The sequence below is a fragment of the Podarcis liolepis genome (assembly GCF_965112155.1).
Source record: "Podarcis liolepis genome assembly, chromosome: 2".
In the NCBI taxonomy this organism is placed as follows: domain Eukaryota; kingdom Metazoa; phylum Chordata; class Lepidosauria; order Squamata; family Lacertidae; genus Podarcis; species Podarcis liolepis.
Window position 1 is genome coordinate 13,384,346 of NC_139555.1, and position 22,869 is coordinate 13,407,214.

The 22,869-nt window shown below is 46.4% G+C and overlaps 1 protein-coding gene and 1 long non-coding RNA gene across 7 annotated transcripts; one reads left to right on the forward strand and one right to left on the reverse strand.

Annotated features, from left to right (window-relative positions):
• Positions 1–1,545: 1,545 nt before the first annotated feature.
• ATP5MC2 (ATP synthase membrane subunit c locus 2) lies at positions 1,546–18,518 on the forward strand. 3 transcript variants are annotated; one of them, XM_083490602.1, is made up of 5 exons: positions 1,546–1,644; positions 4,443–4,515; positions 9,096–9,173; positions 11,076–11,266; positions 18,241–18,518. In XM_083490602.1, the coding sequence occupies exons 2-5, from the start codon at positions 4,477–4,479 to the stop codon at positions 18,311–18,313; spliced, it is 381 nt and encodes a 126-aa protein (XP_083346728.1). In that variant the 5' UTR covers positions 1,546–1,644; positions 4,443–4,476; the 3' UTR covers positions 18,314–18,518. The 3 variants fall into 3 exon arrangements, with proteins under 3 accessions (XP_083346728.1, XP_083346726.1, XP_083346727.1); XM_083490600.1 differs by lacking the exon at positions 18,241–18,518 and adding an exon at positions 13,300–13,582 and having other exon boundaries at positions 1,562–1,644; XM_083490601.1 differs by lacking the exons at positions 1,546–1,644; positions 18,241–18,518 and adding exons at positions 2,032–2,055; positions 13,300–13,582.
• On the reverse strand, positions 11,273–22,848 carry LOC310700668. 4 transcript variants are annotated; one of them, XR_014522683.1, is made up of 4 exons: positions 22,662–22,848; positions 20,759–20,855; positions 20,032–20,167; positions 11,273–11,642 (listed from the first exon to the last, which is right to left on the reverse strand). It is a non-coding gene; the product is annotated as an uncharacterized lncRNA (long non-coding RNA). The 4 variants fall into 4 exon arrangements; XR_014522684.1 differs by having other exon boundaries at positions 20,032–20,171; XR_014522681.1 differs by lacking the exon at positions 20,759–20,855 and having other exon boundaries at positions 22,690–22,848.
• Positions 22,849–22,869: the final 21 nt, after the last annotated feature.

The following is a 22,869-nucleotide window of genomic DNA, read 5'->3' on the forward strand; positions in this document are numbered from 1 at the left end:
TGGAGGTAGCAGTCGAACCGAGCGAGGTAGGAGTCCCATGATTCAGAGGCTGGCGCAAACGGCGGTAGAGGCACAAGTGAAGCCATGATTCCGATGCCGGCGTGAAGGGCGATGGATGGAACACAGTGCTCCAGCCAGAAGAGTCAGCTCTGAATTGGTTCTGCCCAGTGATTTCGCTCAGTAATTTCGCTCTGTGATTCAGCTCAGTTCAGAGGCTGGCCGCATCTGGCTGTGCTCTGATGTCCATCTATCCCATCCTCGTCGCCAGTGTTAAGTCGTGGGTTGACATAGCAGCCGGCACAGTGATTTCTTCAAGTAGCTCTTTTATTCTGGTAAGCTGAAATAGAACTGACTGCGAACAGCTCAGCCGGCCTGTATTTATAGGCAGCCGGCTGTCAACATTGTAACCACAACAGCCCAGAGTTCCCGCCTAAAATAACTGCCGCGGACCTGAGTGAAAACTATCTACAGACCTGAGTGAAAACTATATACAGTATCCCCCTGTTGGCCCAGGGTGAAACTACACTACATAACACCTGTTCAAATCTCCGCTCGGCCACGAGGTTCGTGGGGTGGCTGGCATTGGGCTGGTCTCGCTCAGTCTGGCCTCCCTTGCAAGGCTGTTGGGAGTATAAAGGGGGTGAGAGTGGAGAACCACGCGTGCTGCCATGAAGGAAACACAAAATAGAAATACAGTGGTACGAATGGAACGTAAGACGCGACAGTGTGTCTTCGCATGCGCGGGCCGCGTTTTGCCACTTCCGCGCATGCGCGTGGCGTCATTTTGAGCGTCTGCTCATGCTCAAGCGGTGAAACCCGGAAGTAACACACTCCGTTACTTCCGGGTTGCCACAGAGTGCAACCCGAAAGTGCTCAACCTGAAGCACATTCAACCCGAGGTATGACTGTACTGTAGATAGAAAGGTAGATGTCTCAGGTACGAATTCTGACGCACAAAACAGGATTTAACTCTTGAGCCACGTCTCAAGTTAAAGCACGGCTGGGGGACGTCTGCGATGATGCCACCGCGCCTGTATTAAAAGCATAGCTGTCAACTTTTCCCTTTTCTTGCGAGGAATCCTATTCGGAATAAGGGAATTTCCCTTAAAAAGGGGAAAACGTTGACAGCTATGATTAAAAGCCGCCCAAGTTTGCAGGTAGCAGGTAGTAACAAGCTACATCTGCCCCATAGCTGTCAACGTTTCCCTTTTCTTGCGAGGAATCCTATTCGGAATAAGGGAATTTCCCTTTAAAAAAGGGAAACGTTGACAGCTATGATCTGTCCCCCAGTCTCTCCCTGCAAGCACCGCCCAAGGTAAGCAGTAACCGTGCTTAAAATCGAGCAGTGTCCGGGACTCCGGCCAAGAGCGCCATATACACACCCACCCACTCCCGACAGCATCGCCCCCGAGTAAAGGAAGAAAGCTGCGAGGAAGCCAAGGCAGTACCACCCCGGACCAGTAGATGGCGCGACGGAAGAAACACACCCCTTTTTTAAAAAACCCGTTATTGGGCGCTCTAGCCGCCGCGCTCGTTCAACTACAACTCTTTTCCGGGCGCCGGGCGGATGTGGCGTCATTCCGCCTTCCGCTGGCGCATGCGCGAAAGGGGGCCCTTCTCTCGCGGTCTTCCCCTGAGCAGCAGGTAGGGTCGCGGAGTCCTGGCCGGGGCGGCCTAGGAAGGTTCTCCCTTCGCCGGGTTCGCCCGGCCTCGGCCTCCCCCTTCCCGGGCCTTTCCCTTTCCCTCCCCCCCTCATGCTCCGAGGCCTTCGGAGGAGTTATAAGGGGGTTTGACCGGGACGTGCGCCCTATTGGCGGGGTTCGAGGGGGAGGAGCCTGCGGTGGGCGGAGCCACCCTTGGGAACGTTCTTGGGCGGGGCGTGGAGTTCAAGGCGCTTCCTTCCCACGGCAGCCGGGGGAGGGTCCGGAGCTGGGGCCGCCTGTGGCCTGAGCGGATCTGCCCTGGCCGTGGATGCACTGAAAAGGTCGTGCATCCGAGGAAGCAGGCCCTCGACCGCCTAAAAGCTTAGCTCCAGGAAAGGTGCTAGTCCTCAAGGTGCTGGTTCTAAGGCTGCCGCCCCTATTGAGAGAATGGAAATAAATCTGATGCGCTGTACAGTGGCACCTCGGGTTACAGACGCTTCATGTTACAGACTCCACTAACCCAGAAATAGTGCTTCGGGTTAAGAACTTTGCTTCAGGGTGAGAACAGAAATCGTGCTCCGGCGGCGCGGCAGCAGCTGGAGGCCCCTTTAGCTAAAGTGGTGCTTCAGGTTAAGAACAGTTTCAGGTTAAGTACGGGCCTGCAGAACGAATTAAGTACTTAACCCGAGGTACCACTGTACAGACAGGAGGGTCGAAATTGTTGGCTAGCCAAAGTGGTGGTCGCTGATCCAAGTGTTGTGGGGCGGGCATTTAATGTAAATATACCATTTCCTGTGTCCATAGAGTTTTCTTGGCAGGGATACTGGAGTGGCTTGCCGGTTCCCCCTCCAGGTGGATCTTGTTTGGTCTAAAATCTCCACTATGACCTGTCCATCTTGGGTGGCCCTGCACGGATTAGCTCATAGCTTCTCTGAGTTATTCAAGCCCCTTCCCCACGGCAAGGCAGTGATCCATGAAGAGGACACAGGAAATGACCCTGATGTTGGGAAAGATGGAGGGCACAAGGAGAAGGGGACGACAGAGGGCGAGATGGTTGGACAGTGTTCTCGAAGCTACCAGCATGAGTTTGACCAAACTGCGGGAGGCAGTGGATGACAGGGGTGCCTGGCATGCTCTGGTCCATGGGGTCACAAAGAGTCAGACACGACTAAACAACAACAACATACCATTTCCTCCCTCCCCCCTGAAAATCATGCCAGGATAGTCATGTGCAAGGCAAACTGCATGGATCAGTTGCTTACATGCAGCTGATCTGATAGATGCAGCCCAGGTTTATCAGAGAACACCTCAACTATACTATTTGTGTGCTAACTTTGATTAACAGGAACACAGAGAGCCTTTTATGGCAATTCTTTTGTAGTTCTCTCTTCAAGGGCCTCTAAATATTTTGGCATCTTCCAGAGGTGATATACAGCACACCTTGCTTAAGCAAATAATATTTATGCAAAGTTTATTCTAGTAGTATATTTTATTTCTTTTTTTAAGAATTGCACTGGTCCTATCTTATAAATATCACAGTACTGTCTATTCTGAGCCGTTTGGGGACAGGGTATGATATAAATGCAAAATAAAACATAGGCCTCTTAAGTGTGTTAAATGGGGAGTTTAGGGCACCAGGATCAAATCTAGAAGAGCCAGCGCCAAACCTTTAGCATCTCTTTCTTTCCCAATTGGGGTGCCCCAAATGTTTGGTCAGCCAAACACAACTATGACCAGCCATGCTTGTGCTGAAGAACTACCGTATTTTTCGCCCTATAGGACGCACTTTTTGCCCTCCAAAAATGAAGGGGAAATCTGGGTGCGTCCTATGGGGCGAATGCAGGCTTTTGCTGAAGCTTGGAGAGCGAGAGGGGTCGGTGCGCACCGACCCCTCTCGCTCTCCAGGCTTCGGGAACACATCTGCAGCCTAGGCAGCCCTGCGGGAGGTCCCGCAGGGATGTCTAGGCTGCGGATAGCAGCCTGCCGCCCAGCGCGAGGGGCGCCCTGAAGCAGAGCGCCCCCCGCGCCGGGCAGACATCTGCAGCGTGGGGAGCCTTGCAGGAGTTCCCCACAAGGCTCCCTACGCTGCGGAAAGCAGCCTGCTGCCCAGCGCGAGGGGCGCCCTGAAGCAGAGTGCCCCCTGCGCCGGGCAGACATCCGCAGCGTGGGGAGCCTTGCAGGAGTTCCCCGCAGGGCTCCCCACACTGCGGATAGCAGCCTGCCGCCCAGCGCGAGGGGCGCCCTGAAGCAGAGTGCCCCCGTGCCCGGCAGACATCCGCAGCGTGAGGAGCCTTGCAGGAGTTTCCCGCAGGGCTCCCCACGCTGCGGATAGCAGCTTGCCGCCCGGCGGGTGGGGCGCCCTGATGCAGAGCGCCCCTCGTGCCGGGCAGACATCGGCCAGCCCCACAAGCTCGGGGGACAGCAGGGAGGCGCAGCGCTGCCCTCCCGCTGTTCCTCGACCTGGTTCAGTTTCCCCGACCTGCTTTTGGGGGGGGAATAAAGGGGAAAAAAATTCTTTTATTTCCCCCCCCCCAAAAAAAACTAGGTGCGTCCTATGGGACGCAAAATATGGTAAATTATTGTGCTGTGTAGGGGCCATATTACTCATGATATGTTTTTGCATGGTTGCCTGAATTAATGGCCTCTCTTCCACTTAATATGGCTGTGCATCGGTTTTTGTAGTCTTCCACTAATTAACTGCCACACATCTTAAAAGCCTTGTGGGCTTCTATTGGTAGCAAGTAATAGAAGTTGTAGGCCCACTTTCTCCTAATGCCATGTTATTTGGTTCTTTTCCAGCTGTTGAGTGTGGCCACCCCCAACGTCCCTGAATATGTATACCTGTGCAAAGTTCGTCTCTGCTCCCGCCCTTGTGAGTAACTTAAGATGTGTCTTGTATTTTTCAGTAATGCATTGTTTCCAATCACAAGTCAAGCCCTGTGTTGGCAAGTAGGTTAAAAAGGATTAATAGCCTGCATAACTGTAACTTTGCCATCATGTATGGAAAATAGACAAATCTGTAATGCAATAGCTTCCACAGGTTCTTTTAGTTTCTGTTGCCATTTTATCTTTCATTTGAAAAAGGAGGCGCATGTTGCTAGTTCTCATGGTTGCAAAGAAAAACATCTGAAAACATGATGGCAGCTTTTGCCGTAGAACTCAGTCTCAGTCAGTTTTATTGCACATAGCCAAAGGCTGCCGCAATGTACACAGAATTATTTGACAATTAAAAGAAAATATACTGAATTGGTAAAAAAAGACTTAAAACATTTATATTATTAAAACATTACATACTCTAAACAAAGCTATAAAAGTACCCCAATGTACAAATAAAAACATTAAACGATAAAATTCATAAGCTAAAATCATCACATGGTCACTAATGTTAAAAACAATATCAATTAATACAGTGTGCAATTTATGCTCAGAGTTTGGTGACAAAGATAGAGCATAGCCTGAGGTAGATAGATGGGATCAAATAAATTCATCTCCTTTACAGTTAATGGCTACCTTGGCTATATAATTTGCTCTAATTTTCCTAGCAGCAGTTGCAAAAAGTGCTACCCGCCAGGTCACATACTTATCTGTGTCTGCAAGGAAATATAACATCATATCAAGGGGGTTCTGGCCAGGGGACCCTGTCATTATAGGTACCAAAAATCTTTTTCTTGCATCATTATATAACGGACAGTGCAAGATATAATGCATAAGGCCGTAGAACTATAAATCAAAGTGTGTTGGAGAGGCATTTAATGATGGCTGGAGCTTGGCAGAGCTCCTTAGTTCCTGTCCCTCTGTTCTTAAGACAGCTGGTTTTCCCTCCTTCCTTGTTCTTTTGTGAATTAAAAGCAAAACAAGGCATGAAGACACATTAGCACTCATTTTTTAAGTTGCATGCTGGACCATGCAATTCTAAAATGAAACACGCCACTCCTTTCTGTTCTGCTCTGCCCCTGTCTCTCTCTCTCTCCCCCCCCCCCCCGCTTCCCCCCAGCAGCCCAGGTCAGAATATGGCTTTCACTGCCATTGTCATGTCATATTCCCAGCACCACTGTAAGGGACAGCATGCAGTAGAACTAGGGGGTCCTTTCCCCCCTCCCTCCCTAGCAGACCACTAGAAGTTGCTACACATAACGAGAGGTGGGCAAAACTGAAAACAGCAATACCGTGCAAACATCATTTTAGTTGTATGCCGTCTTTCCACAGTTAAAACCATTCTCAGGGTGGCTTACAACGTGAAAAGATACATGATTCAAGCACAACAAATGCCAAACAATAAATAAAACATCCAAAAAGTACACAACCAAATTGAACAGCTTACACATGAATCCTAATAAAGATACAAAAAAGTAATATCAATAACAGCAATAACCCCCCCAAACAGAATCCCTTAAGCAATACTCCAACCATTCCTTCTGTGATATTGGGATGCACTGCTGTGTTCCATTCACTTTTCCCCAGCCCTGCCTGTGAGTTGCTATAAATAGTGGAGTGGGGTCAGGAGATTCCCCCCACCCGCTTCTTACTTGCAGGAGTTCTTAAGCATACTTTTATTTTGGGCTTGACCCAGAAAGTAATTGGTGGCTGGAGGTCATGCTACCTGAAAGGCCTTAATCTGCTCCCTTGGTTGGTGCCTGAATCATGGGGGCTGTTCCCTCATCACTTTACTGAAGATCATACGTTGAGTCCCACACAAATGGCAAATACAGAATGACCAGGTAGCATCACATCCCAGGTGTGAAATGGGTGGAGGAAGGGCAAGGTGCCTTCCTCTCTGCAGCATTGGCAGGAAGAGGACAAAGTGCAAGCTATTGGGCCACACAACATAGTTTATTATTCTATTTCATAAGATTTATATAATGCTTGATTATATAATAATAATAATTTATTATTTATCTCCCGCCCATCTGGCTGAGTCTCCCCACTGAAAAAACCTCAGTGCTTTATAACTATATACCGCTTCCCATTACAAAAATTCCCAAAGCAATTTTCAAACAGAGTAAAAATACAATCATGTTAAAAATATAGTTGGAGTACAAACATCCTGTCATTGGTGCTGTCCAGATGCCTGGCAGCACAAGGCTGAATGTCCTGTAGAAACCTAACTTGAATTTGAGGTGAAGTATACAACTTTATGAGAATCTTAACTTCAGACAAACGTTGAGTGGTTTTCATGAAATCATTCAAGATGATGACATTTCCTCCTCCGCACTGAAACCTCCTTCAAAAATGGGTGCCCAAGCAGGGAAATCTGGTGTCTATTCCACCCCCACATTGGCTTCCTCCAAATGACCGCCAGGAAATTCCACCTGGTTAACACATAGTAGGGACGCGGGTGGTGATGTGGGTTAAACCACAGAGCCTAGGACTTGCCGAGCAGAAGGTCGGCGGTTCGAATCCCCGCGACGGGGTGAGCTCCCGTTGCTCGGTCCCAGCTCCTGCCAACCTAGCAGTTTGAAAGCATGTCAAAGTGCAAGTAGATAAATAGGTACAGCTCTGGCGGGAAGGTAAACGGCGTTTCCGTGCGCTGATCTGGTTCGCCAGAAGCGGCTTAGTCATGCTGGCCACATGAGCTCGAAGCTGTACGCCGACTCCCTCGGCCAATAAAGTGAGATGAGCGCCGCAACCCCAGAGTTGGCCACGACTGGATCTAATGGTCAGGGGTCCCCTTTACCTTAACACTTGGTAGTGGGGGTGGGCAAATATGTCCCATCCCCAGGTGCTCTTCCACTCTACAGTGGCTCCCAAGTAGTCGAAAGGGCTGAGTTTCAGCCCAGCCTTTGCGTTCTGCTGGCTCCTGAAGCTGTAAAAGGCTTGATGTACAGCCATTTGTAGAGGGACGCGGGTGGCGCTGCGGGTAAAACCTCAGTGCCTAGGACTTGCCGATCGTAAGGTCGGCGGTTCGAATCCCCGCGGCGGGGTGAGCTCCCGTCATTCGGTCCCGGCTCCTGCCAACCTAGCAGTTCGAAAGCACGCCTAAGTGCAAGTAGATAAATAGGTACCGCTTTATAGCGGGAAGGTAAATGGCGTTTCCGTGCGCTGCGCTGGTGCTGGCTCGCCAGAGCAGCTTCGTCACGCTGGCCATGTGACCCGGAAGTGTCTCCGGACAGCGCTGGCTCCTGGCCTCTTAAGCGAGATGAGCACGCAACCCCAGAGTCGGTCACGACTGGCCTTCGGGCAGGGGTACCTTTACCTTTACCTTACAGCCATTTATAGAAATGGCTGCCAGGAGCTTGGCTTCCATTTACAAATAGAACAGAATTCCAGCATTAATTGCTGATGTGCATTTCAGCAAAGTGTTCAGTGGCGGGGAATGTTTGCCAAAACCAGTAGGGGCTCAGAAGGATTTCTGGTGGCCAAGCTTTTAGTGCAGGGATAAGGAACGCTTTTCAGCCTAAGGGCCACTGGGCAACCTTTTGAGGGCCGCATGCTCATGGTGGGCATGGTCAGAGGTAAAAGGGAGCAGGGGAACAATTTGTATAGTAGGCTAGTTTCTACACACACACACCCCTCTGTTCTCCACCTGTGCAGGGATAATCAGTGGTCAAGGAACACATTTCAACCAGGCAAAATCACTGAAGGGTGTGAAGCAGGGCTGGTAAAGGGGAGTGGCCTTAGGGAGAGTCCCAAGGGCCAGACAGAGAGGCTTGGAGGGCCACATTTAGATCTTGGGCCTGATGCTCCGTACTGTCTTGCATATGTTGCTGCCCCTTCTCATGTCTAGCCAAAGCAGAACAAATTAAGGGAATCTGAGAAAACTTAGTATATGTAAAAGTTATCCAGCTTGCCAGGCTCAAGACTTTTAACTTTTTTAAAGCATGCAGAATATGCACTGCATTGATGATGCATGGGAACGGAACAGGGTACCTGCCATGTAGAAAGCAACAACATGCTTTACATGGTGGAGGGCAAGGTAGAACTGGGGTGGGAGTCACATGTGGCTAATAGACCACCAGTTGACTACGGTTTAGACTAGTGCCTTTTCTGCAGTGGCTGTCCCCGCCTTCATTTTATTCCTTTAGGCTGATTAACATCCGATATCCTTTTAAATGTGTGAGGGTGGAGAGTGTTTTTGTTCTTATTTTTATTACAAATTTTGTGTTTTTTATCTTGTATTTTTATGTTATGAACCGCCCTGAGTTCTACGGGTGAAGGATGGGATACAAAATAAATAATCAGTCGATCACACGATCAGTTCTCTGCTGCCACTGGTCACCTGATTTTGTTCTGAAATTTAAATCCATGAAATACAATCCATTTCAGAATATGTTCTTTACCAGGGAGAATTGTTGCTGTGCTGACCAAGGAAGGCATGCTCAAATCATAGTTTCACTATCACTTCTAGTTACAGACGGTCTCAGACTAGAATGCGTTTGCAAGAAAGTCCTTGTTGTCAGGGAGAATGTTTCTTCGTTGCATGTATTCACAGCTTGTTTATTTCCCCTCTTGCAGATAAAGAACAGTTCCCGGCTGCTCTGTAGGCCCATCTCTGCCTCTGTGCTGAACAGGCCTGAGGTCAGGACGAAGGAGGTAAATTTGGTGTGGTATGGCTTCCAGCTACATCCAAGGGGACCCCTTGGATCTCAGAAACATAATGCTGGTGTAACCAGCAAAGGTTGTCTAGGGCAGTGTTCCCCAACCTTGGGCCTCCAGCTGTTTTTGGACTACAACTCCCATCATCCCTCGCTAGCAAGACAAGTGGTCAAGGATGATGGGAATTGTAGTCCAAAAACAGCTGGAGGCCCAAGGTTGGGGAACACCGGTCTAGGGCAATACTCAGTGGCTGAGTAGAAAAAGGAAATAAGAGGGAGATCCTTTCTAGAACTGCTGGCTCTGCTGGGCTTTTTGGATTATGTGTGCAGCAGCAGTGCTCAACTGTATACCTAACCTACAATTTATTATTTTAGATCTCAGTCACTAGGAGGCATGATACTACAGGGCTGTTTTTTTTCTTGGATAATTTTATTGTTTATTTAACATAATTGTTACAAAATATAAGCAAAATGTTTTTATCTATCTATCTATCTATCTATATATATATATATAAAATAAGCACATACAGTGGTACCTCGGGTTACGTACTTAATTCATTCCGGAGGTCCGTTCTTAACCTGAAACTGTTCTTAACCTAAAGCACCACTTTAGCTAATGGGGACTCCTACTGCCACCGCACCCCCAGAGCACAATTTCTGTTCTCATCCTGAAGCAAAGTTCTTAACCTGAAGCACTATTTCTGGGTTAGCAGAGTCTGTAACCTGAAGCGTAGGTAACCCGAGGTACCACTGTATATATATGAAAAAAGGAACAAAAGAGAGAAAAAGCTGGTTTTTTCTTAAGCTGTACAATTTAAGGTGTCTGCCTGGTAACCAAGGAACACTTTTTAATACTCTAGTATTTATCATTCTTCAAGACCACCTTTCCTCTGGGGAGTGCAGGGTGGCTTGTGTTGGGCTATTCCATTGTATCCTCACAACCATAAGTGTAACTTAATTCAAGCTCTTGGGGTTGTAGTGAGAAAGTAAACAGTTGACCAGTTTACAAAATTTCTAAGTTGGTGGGGATCTGCCTCACCTCTTTGTAGCTTCAAGGAACACTTTCCAGATCAACTCCTCATTTATTTATTCCATTTTTATTCTGCTGTGTCTGCTCTCACCCATTACTCCTCCTAAGGCTAAGAGATGATGGCTGGCCCAAGCTCACCCACTAAGCTTCATAGCTGAGCAGGGATTTAAACCCATGTCTCTCTGATCCTAGTCTGACAAGCTAACCACTACATGACATTGGCTTTTTATTTACTTACTTTATTCTTATTTAACAGAATTTGTATACCACTAAATTGCAAATTTACAAAGACTATAAAATATATACTAAAACTGTCAGTAAAAGTTAAAAACATTTAAAGCACGTGCACACCCACCCTCACACCAAAGAATAGGTAAACCCAACATTATAAACTAAAATTGCAGATTTGAGGAGCCTCTCATGCAGGGTGCTGAACTTCAGTATTTCTCTGCATGAACTGTGGGGACTCCATAGCACACACAAGTCCCCTGTAGCTGTAGTGATAATTGATTGACAACAACGAGGCACCACTTTCCTAGAAGCAGCAGTGCAGAACAGTGCAGATGTGGCTGCATTGCTGACCTGGATTCCCAAAACTATAGACTGCTCCTGCCCTGGAGTAAGCTACTTTTAACTCAGTAGGACTTGTGTCTACTGAGACAAGTATTGCACCATAAGCAGTCCCCGACTTGTTGGCCATTATGTATCCCAATTCAGAATCCCCACTCTATTTTCTGGTACAGTGTTTGAAAAAATCAGGGTTCAAATTGAAGTTTGATTTACATGGACGTAGAATCCTGCTGTTTAGGTTACAAGCAGCTTCAAAGCAGTATCTTATTCTCCATTTCTTCTTCTTTTTGCTCCTCTCAGCCTTGTTGTCTCTCAGGTGCTCACAATGAGCTCTTGCCAGTGTTGCGCCGGGAGTTCCAAACCACCACTGTTTCCAGGGACATTGATACTGCCGCCAAGTTTATTGGTGCTGGCGCTGCCACCGTAGGTGTAGCTGGCTCTGGTGCTGGCATCGGGACCGTATTTGGCAGTCTTATCATTGGCTATGCCAGGTATGTTTGGGTTTTTGAGCACCACGCTTTTAAGTCTGGAGTTACAGTCTTCGTTCACTTGCTGCTTACAGAGAAGCCAGGCAGTGCTGCTGCCAACTGCTTGCACTCATTCTTGTTGTCTTCCTGTTTCTTCAGAGCTGATTTGGGCCTCTTATGTAAAACATGTTTGCAGTGCATTGTAAACTGGCAAAGTTCTGTTGAGATTTTCCAGGGATGCTGTGCCTTTAGTTAGAAGCTTCCTCCTTGTAGGTTCTGCTTCCGATTACTTTCCTGTTGCTGTGGCATTATTGATAAATTGGCTTGTGATTATTCAGTTTCTTTTGTAGGGACTAGTAATGGGAGGAGTAGTACTTCCTCTTCATTGCTTTCTTTACCCCTAAAAATGCAAAATAGTGCTGTTTCACAAAGAAAAAAGAGAGGAATCCAGTAATTAAGCCCACTGCAGGGAACTGATTTATAGGACTATTTATCAGTAATGCCATGTATGTTTTGAAAAGGAAACACTAATATGCAAAAGCCACAAGGGGAAGCTATGAAATGAGAATGGTGGGGCCCTGTGCTGAATGGAAATTTAATTCAGTTGTGTTAAGTAAATACAATTGAAAGATCTTGGCCTTTGGGGTGGGTATTGCCAGATTAATACAGCACTATATTACATGCTGTACTGAATCACTGTTAATTCCATTTCCAGCTGAATCCAGAAGAACAATGCCTTCACAGTGCTAAAGGGCACTAGTGTGGCAGCAACCCTAGTAAACATTTTGTGGGGTAGTAAATTTTGTAGACTTAATCAGTGCTTTTTCCCTAGAAAAATAGGTGTCAGTTATTATAGTAAATGCCACACTTTTAAATAATACTGAAAGAAGTGTCGGTACCGTGTACCCTTGAATACCCCCTGGAAAAAAGCACCAGACTTAAAATTATAAAGCTGGCTGGGCTGATGCAATACTGCAGGCATAGGCAAACTCGGCCCTCCAGACGTTTTGGGACTACAACTCCCATCATCCCTGACCAGTGGTCCTGTTAGCTAGGGATGATAGGAGTTGTAATCCCAAAACATCTGGAGGGCTGAGTTTGCCTATGCCTGCTATACTGCTAGACCTTTCAACAACCACACACCTGAACAGTACTTGGCTGGAAGGGATGGCTACTCCCTTGACATCCTGTATCTGGGGAGATGGTAGGACTACAGGAAAACCTTAAATTGTAGCATTGGAAGGGATCCTATGGGTCACCTAGTCCAACCCCTGCAATGCAGGAATCGCAACTAGATCATGTACAGTGGTGCCTCGCAAGACGAAAAGAATCCGTTACGCGAGTCCCTTCGTCTTGCGTTTTTTTCGTCTTGCGAAGCAAGCCCATTAGCAGCTTAGCGCTATTAGCGGCTTAGCGCTATTAGCGGCTTAGCGGATCAGCTGATAAGCGGCTTAGCGAATCAGCTGATAAGCGACTTAGCGGATTAGCTGATAAGCGGCTTAGGATCAGCTGATAAGTGGCTTAGCGGCTTGGGGAAGGGGGGGGGGAGGGAAAAAACCCCGCAGGAACTCGCAAGACATTTTCGTCTTGCAAAGCAAGCCCATAGGAAATTCGTTTTGCGAAGCACCTCCAAAACAGAAAACCCTTTCGTCTAGCGGGTTTTCCGTCTTGCGAGGCATTCGTCTTGCGGGGCACCACTGTATAAGAATCCATTGGTTCAGGTCCTAGCCTCTGGAATAGGAGAAAACAAGCTTGCTCCATCCTTCATATGACAGCGCTTTAGATATTTGAAGATGGCTATCATATCTCCTTGGTCTCCCTCCTCTGCACACATTCTAGCTTGTCAATATCCTTCTTAAAACTGCAGTGCCCAGAAATGGACACGGTACTCTAGGTGTGTCCTCTCCAAGACAGAATAGAGCAGACCTGTTACTTCCCTTGATCAGGACACTATACTTTTGTTGATGCAAGCTAGAATGACATTAGCTTTTTTTTTGTGGCTTCATCACACTTTTCCATTGATGGTTATCCTGTCTGTCTGTCTCCTTCCCTTGCAGAAACCCTTCCCTGAAGCAGCAGCTCTTCTCCTATGCCATCCTGGGTTTTGCACTCTCTGAGGCCATGGGGCTGTTCTGCTTGATGGTGGCATTCCTCATTCTCTTTGCAATGTGAAGGAGCCGGATGTGCTGCCTGTCATGTGCTCTCCTCTCTTTCCCCCCTGTGTTTAGTCCAGTGTGTACGACAACCTGATTGTTCTGTGGCAGATAGGGGAAGCCCGTCTGTTAACCAAATCTGTCCAGCTCAGAGGGGGCAAGTCAATAAATACTGTATTGGTATACATTTTCTTGATTTTTTGTTTTGTTTTTGTTTTATGGGTAACTGGCCCCCAGTCCTTTCTGCATCATTAGTCAGTGAACCGCACAGTATCATGGAATGCATTTAACTTGTATTCAGCACATCCAATTGATTCCTGAAAAACCCAAGTCCTACCATAAATCTGGCATTGGTGAGGTTTTCTTCTTGCTATTTTCTAATTAGAATGGTTTACCTAACAGTATCTCCGTGAATTTAATCAGGCTTGCTCTTGGTAAGTGTGGATAGAAATGCAGCCCTGGAATACCTATTACTGCTTCTGATGATGCTGAATGGAGGAGGTCATTGTCTCAGCAAATTACAGAGAGTTTTGCATAAATACAGCTTACGTTGTTCAGCTTTTGGTGAGCCTTTTGGCTCCTTGTGTTTTAGTAAATTAAAACATGACCTAGAATCAGCCTTTGAATCTTCTCTCTCCCTTTTAAAAGCACTGTTCTGCTAATGTCACGGAGCACATCCTTTATATTGATTTGCTCCCTAGTAATTTAAGGCAACACTGTGCTTATGTTGCTTCTGTGCTTGTAACTTATCCTAGCCAATGCTGTTTTTAAAATACAAGGAAACTGAAGCCCAGAAAGGCGAAAGCAGGGATGGGGACCTCTGGCCCTCTAGATGTTGTTGGACTCAAACGCCTTTCAGATCCAGCCAGCATGGCCTGGAAGCAAGTATGGTGGGGCCTGCAATCCAGCAACAATGGGAGGGCACAGGTTCCCCATTTACTAAAGAATAATAAGAATAATTTAATACTTATATGCCACCCATCTGACTGAGTTACCCCAGCCACTCTCAGCAGCTCCCAACAAAATGTTAAACATCAACCATTAAAAGGGCTGCCTTCAGATGTCTTCTAAAAGTCATATCGTTATTTATCTCTTTGCCATCTGATGGGAGGGCATTCCACAGGGCAGGCGCCACTTCTGAGAAGGCCCTCTGCCTGGTTCTCTGTAACTTCACTTCTCATAGTGGGGGAACTGCCAGAAGGAGCTGGGCCTCAGTGTCTGGGCTGGATGATGGGGGTGGAGATGCTCTTTCAGGTATACAGGGCCAAGGCAGTTTAGGGCTTTAAAGGTCAACACCAACATTTGAATTGTGCTTGGAAACATACTGGGAGCCAATGTAGATCCTAAGGAAGGCACAGACAGGCTTCCACTCCACAGTATTACAGTGTGTTGAACCTTTGTGCATTCTCATCTTCATAAATGGTGCTTATCTCCCATTGTGTGTGGGAGTCTGCAGTGTGGCCCTTCTATACAGTATCAGCTCAGTAGATCCGTTTTCAAGAAAGTGAAGGTTTGCATTGTGTTGGTGGCTCAGGCCAAGGTTCAGCGGCTCCTACAGAGGCCAGCCCAGATGCTTCTTGGAAGCTCACAGGCAGTTTCTTTTTCAACATGAAGTTTCTATTCAGCTCTCAATCTGTTGGTCACTCCTCCAAAAACAAGTTGAATAAAATCCACAACCTCAAAAAACAAAAAACCAGCATAAAACCCAACTACATAAAACCAACACAATATTCTATTTTACAAATTCAGATCTAATAAAGTTACAAAGCTAATTCCTTTTTTAAAGGCCATATAAGCTGGTGTCCACCGCCACCTTTTCAGTAGCGAGTTTCTTAATACACATTATGTAAAAAGCGCTTCCATTGGCTGTGAATCTGCTGCCAATCGACTTTCATATGCCCGGGTTTTAAAGATTTATAAGAAAGCAAGAACTTCCCCTGTTCAAACCGTTCATAATATAGAAAACTCTTCTCTCTTCCTCCCTCCCTGCAAAAAGCTTCTCTTTCCTGTACTAAAAAGCCCTAAATGCCTTCTTTCCCCAACCCATTGATCATTTTTAGTTGCCCCTTTCTGCACATTTTCCAGTTCTATGATTAGCAAGGGCTGCATTCTAAAATCATCCATCTGACACGCATGACCCAAATATGCCTGCGCTGGGTGAGCAAATGGCTGGAAACTATTTTGGAAGTTCTAAGGAGCCTGACCTGTATCAGTCAGAGCTGCTGCTTGTTGAAAGACCCACAGCTGGTCCTGGCAATCTGCTGTTGGGGTTGCTAGGCAACCAGCTGAGCTTGGGTGTTCATTACAGTTGTGCCTGTGTTTTGGAAACCTGCTGATGATGCCAGGCTAGCTAGCCCAGTGATAAAAAGTAGCTAAGTGAGCGGTGTTAAATGATCAAGGGAATGCTAACAAGTCTGTATATTTGAATCATGCAAACATCACGTCTAAGAGAGTCTGTCTTGGGCTGCAGAGGAGGCATAGTTCATGCCAACAAATCACTTAAAGGGTAATACTTCTACCATAAATCAATATCCTGAATTCAAAGGAGGAGAAACAGAACTGGAGGCTGTTGTGGATGCTAAGAAATTCATTCCAGAAGTTTGCCAGATGAAACAACCCCCCCACCCCATTCTGGCAATTTTCCTGACAGACACACTTGGGCCAATTTTGGGGGGCACAAGGAAGGGGGTGGAAGCCCCGTTACAGTAGCAGGAGCCAGTAGCAGGACTCTTTGAGTTGATTTCTGCCCCCTGCTCCTAACCTATCATTGCAAAGCAATTACTTCTGAGATGTAGCACAGCGGTGGGGAATCTGTGGCCCTCCAGATGTTAGACACCCCGCTTCTGCCACCCCTGACCATCGGCCATGCTGGCTACAGCTGATAGGAGGTGGGATATAACAACATCTGGGAGGCCACAGGTCCATAGCACTGCTAGATGTTGTAAACAATAGTCATGGGTGTGCCATACTCCGTTTCATAAGCCCGGCACTGAAGTAGCTATGTTACGTTTAACTCACTTGGATTCCCCCACCCACTTCAGTAAAGAAAGTGCCGTGGTGTTGAAGACTGTGTAAATAAACTGAGAGTAATGTAAGCAGTTCTGCTGCCCAGACTCATGGAGCTGTGCTAAGGCTCTAGAGAAAAGTTTTGGTGGTGGGAGGGTATGTTTGCGATGCAGTCTCCCCAGATCTTCGTTTTCAGGGCCAGTACAAGTAAGGAGGTAGCCAATAATTTTGAAGACAGGAATGCACCTTACAAGCTCCTAGAACTGAGTTTTCCATAGACTTGTGTCTTTTTTAGGAGGGAGAGCTGGGAACAAAGAAATGTTCCCCATTTGCTTGGCCAAAGCTGCAAGCTGGGCCCACTTTCAAGCACAAGCCAGTAAAGAGAATTTGGGCACAGATCCATGGTGGTCTCTCTCCAACCAGCACAGAAAAAGCAAATGCCTCAAGTTAAGCCCTTGCTTAGATCTTCAGCTAGATCGTAATATTCCTGCTCTGCCAGATTAAGAACTTCATAAGGGGTGGCACTGAAGATTGGAATAGGTTTCTGCTATGAGATTTCTTGTTCTGATGCCATGGTATATATCTAAATGTTGCCATCAGCGCTATACAGTTTAAAGGGAGTTTTAAGAAGTTACTGCCTACAACATGGGTTGCTTTTCAAAAGGAATATGGACATTCTGGCCTGATTCAAATATACTAAATGTATATGTAAAGTTGGCTTCTTTAAACAAACCATAGATTATAGAAGAATCACAGTTTGCTGTTGGGATGGCACACTAAACCATAGCTAATCAAAATCAGAAGTGAAAGCTTCTGAACGGCTTTAAGGCAGATACCACAATTTATGCAGTCTCCTTTGCCTTTGACAGCAGCCCATCACACAAAAACAAAATTCCATGCTGCATTGTTCAGCCATGTCCTATTAGCCCCATGATCTGCCTACACTGATGAGAAACTATAGTTCTTGCCTGTGTGTTTTTTCCCTGGCAGAGCTCCTGTGCCATTAATAGCTGTGTGACGGGCAATTTCAACAGGTGCATCTCTGACCTGCAAAAGGTTGCCACACAGCCTGTTAAAGGAACAAGCATTTCCAGAAAAGAGGGATTTACTCTAATGAAAACAGTACTTTAGTTTCTGCTGGGGTTTTTTCAATCAATGCCCTTCTTCCCTTGCATCAGTGGCTACTGCAGCTGTAGAATGCAGTGTTTAGTACTGTGAGATGGGTACACATGACAAGACTCATTTTTGGATTCTGAGCCAGGTTGGGGAAGCTGTGACCCTCCACATGTTGTTAAACTCCAGTTCCCATCAGCCCTAGCCAGTATGACCAATGGCCAGGGATGATGGGAGCTACAGTCCACCAATATTTGGAGGGCTGCAGGCTCCCCAATGCCGTTGCAAGAGATAGTTAGAGGTTGGAGATGTGAAAGGAAGTGAAGGAAGAAGCTTTTGCCACCTCTAGCTGCCGTCTGTGCTTTTGCAGGAAGTTGTGTTTTGTTCTTTGAGGACTCTTGTTCTACAAGGATGATATCTAATCCTGGCAAGCAAAAGTGGATCTGTTCCATTTTTAAGCAAGAGGACCAGGCCCATTCTGCCCCTCCCCCCATTTTTTAATCAATTTCTCTCAAGCTGGCTAGACTCGGCGGTATCTGACAGCTCATTTGCCAACATGCAGGGAGCGTTACCATGGTTTAAATTGCAGTAAGGGTCATAAATTTAATTAATGGAAATTGCATCAAATAGTATCTTGCTCACTTACATATCATTTGCTTAATCTCGAGTATATTACTTCCAATGACACATTATTGTTAACAAGGCTGTTAATGCTCTCTCTTGTAGATCGAGTGCCTGGTTAACTGGAACCTCTCATGCCTTTCTCCCTTCGTTGCCACTAAGTCTTTTCAGCACTTGAAGAGAGCTTTAGGCTCATAAGGTTTGAGGGTAGCACTATCTGGCAAGGATAGACGGATGGATGCTAATTTGAGTAGGAAAGTTTCTTGCCAGCCTCTTGAGATGGGCCATAGCTTGGTTGCAGAAAAGCGAATAGAGAGCTTGGATGACTAAGGTGACAGTTACAACATGAGTCAAACAGAATTAATAAATCACTACAATCACAATGATTTCAACTTGTATTTTCATTTCCCCCCACAACTCCTTGACCAAGTGTGCCTCTGGTTGTCAGCTATCTACAGCACCCACCCACTCCCGCCCTGCGTGAAAACTCCCCCCATGCCCTCCCTTCTCAGTATTCCATCGTTTCCTGGACACCTCTACCACAATTTCCCTTTAATCTCTCCTTTTTGGAAAGTTCATTTTACTGAATTTCAATATGAATTTAACAGAAGAGTAAGAATAGCACCCTCTTCCCCAAAGAGGGCAAGTGGAAGTCATCAATTACATACATTACGCCATACCTGAGCCCTTCTCTCTTGACCATCTATAGTTGTAGTCCATGCCATTTTTTCTCTGGCCTCCCTTTCAACTTCCCTAACATCCATGTATTCAGCGACATGCCTTCCTGTGTCTTTTACACCCAGCTCCTACTCTCTCCAAGCTCAGTAATAGCTGCTTTCTATCAAAACTAACCTTTCCTCAGAGAAGCTGCACTGCCCATCAGCTTGGCTAGTTTGCGGGGTACAACATTATTTGAATCCTTTTTGTCATATATTTGCTGTATTTAAATCCCACCTTTTAAAGGTAAAAGTCATCAGTGGGCGGGGACAGACACAAGGTTCTCTAATCCCAGCGACATTACAATCTTGAGATTTCTCCAAGATTAAAGGATTTCTGCCTAAATCTTTTTTGTACTTCTGCAAACTTCAAAGTTACCCCGAGTCTGCTGATACTTTCTTCCTGTATGCAGTTGTTTGCCATTTTTTGATGTTTGCAAACATCAAAGTGTTTAATTGGAATCAGAATACAGAATGTGTTACTCTGAAGACTGTGATCCTAAGTGCTCTTATTAGAAACTAACCTCAACTGAAATGGATGAGAATTACTAGGAAGGTTTTGGTGAGCAAATAGTAAGAAGAGACTTAAATTTCTACTTTTTATAGAAACTCTTGTCTTGCTAAGATCCCCTTTTTTCTGCATTCTTATCTCTTTACCTCAGTTAACTCTTCCTTTGCCACTTCTCCATTCTGAAGTTCCTCTTCCTTGGCTCACATTTTAGAGATTTCCATCTCCTCTATCACAACAACCAGAAGGAGAAATCGTTTGGTTGAGCAAGAATTTTGAATATGGTAGAGTGAAAGTCAGCAGTGATGCAGGCAGGCTGAATTGCACTAGCAGCCAGCCACAGCAGTGGATTTACATTTGAAACTCTAGTCACTGCAGCGCTGACAGTTCTTACCCCCCCAAAAAACTTATTCCACTGTTGAGCATTCTAGAACAAATCATTGGCCACAAGTTGGATCTTAAAATTGGAGAAGCATCAACTCACTTGGAAGCTGCGGCAGAAGGGGTAACAGAGTAGAAGAGAGAAAGCACTAAATTTTATTTTCCCCCTCCCATTTTTATTATATTATTTGTATTTATTAAGTCCCAGTGATTATCTGTGCTTTGTACAAACCTCAAAAGAAAGTGTGTCCCAAAGGGGATGAAAATTTTCTGTTTCATACATGCACATACCTCCTTTTACTTCTCTATACTGGATGACAGATACTTGAAAGCATACACTGAAACGGTGGAGAAGCTTTTAGTTTGGACCATCCAATAATTGCTTCAACTTGCAATCATCCAGTGAGACATTCATGGGTAAACAAGTCTAGCTTAAACAAAGGGATGACAGAGGAAACTGGATAGTAAAATACAAAAAATGTAGATAAGATATGGGTATTCGCTTGAGAAAATAACACACTTAGATGTGTTATTTCTCATTTACACCCAACAGTGAATCTGTTGGAAGGTGTAACAATAAATTTATATCACCATTACTCTGAGTAGGTATAAATGATGCCTGTTACTTGGGTTCTGTATCCCCATGACCAATGAAGCAGTAGCAGGAGAAGTTTATTGCTTAACCCAGAGGGCATAGCAAATTGCACAATAATTAACAAGAAGTAAGCCAGTATGAATCATGCCAGTCATTTCAATCTAGCACAAAACAAGCCATGGCTCTCCAATAACTCAGTTAACATGAAAAATTAAACATCAGTATAAAGCATTTAAAGCACTGCCAGCCAGCCAATCTCACAAATAAGAGCCCAGTTCCTACCATGTAAACGTTAAGCAAAATTCCACCTGACTGTTAAAACGAATAAGGCATTGTTTTGGTAATCTATGGTTAAATTACCATTGCTTGTCATTTAAGCCAATCTTCTAATATCTCATGTATCTGAAATAAGGCACAATCTACCTGTCTGTACCTTCTCTTCCTAAACCACTTTGCTCTGTTGATTTCCAGGCTCACTCTTAGCCTGGTTCATATGTGGGAGAGGGACAATGTCTGCAAACTGGCATGAAAAAATATTCAAAACAGTGAAAAGCAGGCATTCTTTTGTGCCTCTAAATGGCAACTCTCCCAATGAAAATCAAATCTCATTTAAGCTTGGTGCAGTGCTATAATACACTCTGAGGAATCTGGAACCTTTTACTTATTGTAAATTTTGATGTACAGGCACTTTTCAAGACAACCCCTATGATCATTATTCTCTGAAAACTAAAGAACAAAAATGAATTTTTGAACAATGCAGGCATTATGTCTTAAAAACCATCCCCCCCACCTCCTTTGCTTAACATCCAGCTTAAGAGTTCTGGTGAACTCCTAGGGGGAGTAGGATAATATTCTCAGAGGTTTGGGACAAATGAAAACACTGTGCTTGTTGTGGAAGAATCCACAACAAGGCCATGGGTCCATGCTTGCCTCTATCAGCCAGCTGGCATCTTGCTAATATGGGTTACAGTGAGCTGGGTGGGGACTGAGGTTTGGGCACAGATGAGGCAGCAGAAACGTCTCCAAACTACTGGGATGGGAAGGAAGTTGGAGCTGACGCAGAGTCTTCTAGAATATTGCTGCCAAACAGGCAGAGGCAGATGGCAAATGCTACACTAATTTGGCTATGTCAGGAGTCGAGGAGAGCCCTGCTTGACCCCTGATGGAAATAAACAAAGGTCTGACTATGATAGACAGAGGCTTCACCTTTATGAGAGATTTCTACCCCATCTAGCTTTCCCCCTCTGTTGAATCAGCACCGTCAAACCCCCAAAGTTTTCTCAAGACAGCGGTACAATTTGGCTCATTCCAACCTCTGGAAGCAACAGTGTTATCGGGTATCCCCTCACCCACTCCTTTAGATGGCAGTGCCAACCTAGCAGTTCGAAAGCACGTCAAAGTGCAAGTAGATAAATAGGTACCGCTCCGGCGGGAAGGTAAACGGCGTTTCCGTGCACTGCTCTGGTTTGCCAGAAGCAGCTTAGTCATGCTGCCCACATGACCCGGAAGCTGTACGCCGGCTCCCTCAGCCAATAAAGCGAGATGAGCGCCGCAACCCCAGAGTCGGCCACGACTGGACCTAATGGTCAGGGGTCCCTTTACTTTACGTAAGTGCCTTCCCACTTCCTTCAATATGTGGTAGGCCAGAAGTCCTACTGCATCTGTTTGGGTGCCCTTCCACTCATGATTCTGCTGGGTGGAGACCCTGGACTTCTGCGTCAAAGCAATTTCCCTGAGGGCACCAAAGTGAGGTTTCCGGGGTGTGACCCACACAGGCTCTTTTGAGCTGTGTCAAAGACTCCAGATGCACATGGGTTGAGGAGGGGGGGGGAGCACATTTGTATAGAGTGGTACCTCGGGTTACATACACTTCAGGTTACAGACTCCGCTAACCCAGAAAGAGTACCTCGGGTTAAGAACTTTGCTTCAGGATAAGAACAGAAATCGTGCTCCGGCGGCACGGCAGCAGTGGGAGGCCCCAATAGCTAAAGTGGCGCTTCAGGTTAAGAACAGTTTCAGGTTAAGAACGGACCTCTGGAACGAATTAAGTACTTAACCCGAGGTACCACTGTACTGGAAACCCAGGACCGGCCCACCCATGAGGTAAGGGGAGGTGACAGCCTGAGGCGGCAGGATCCACAGGGGCAGCAGAAGATCCTGAAGCAGATCTTTATCCTCTCCCTGCCTTGGTTCCTGATGTAGACCTTCGCAAACCCCTTCTTCCCCGATGGGGCGGGAGGGGGCGCCATTTTGCTGTTCGCCTCAGGTGCCAAAATGTCTTGGGTCGGCCCTGTGGAAACCTGCCCGAATCACACCAAGACACAACTCGGCCATACACGACGTCAACGACGTACTACTGGGCAAGGAGGTCGCCCACTGCCTGCTACCCGTGGGGGTCTGTGCCGCTTCTTCCCGCCCCTCTCCGTCGGGAACCCGTCGCCCTCGGGCGGCGGCTCCTCTCCCTTCTCCCCCCTCAGGACACCCGGACACCGTCCGCTCCGTCGTCTCTTCGAAGTCTCGGCCCCGCCCCGCTC

Coding starts and splice junctions, on each gene's coding strand:
- ATP5MC2 (XM_083490600.1), top strand. CDS start 4,477: ATGTATACCTGTGCAAAGTTCGTCTCTGCTCCCGCCCTT. Junction 4,516..9,095: donor TCGTCTCTGCTCCCGCCCTT/GTGAGTAACTTA, acceptor CCCCTCTTGCAG/ATAAAGAACAGTTCCCGGCT. Junction 9,174..11,075: donor CTGAGGTCAGGACGAAGGAG/GTAAATTTGGTG, acceptor TGCTCCTCTCAG/CCTTGTTGTCTCTCAGGTGC.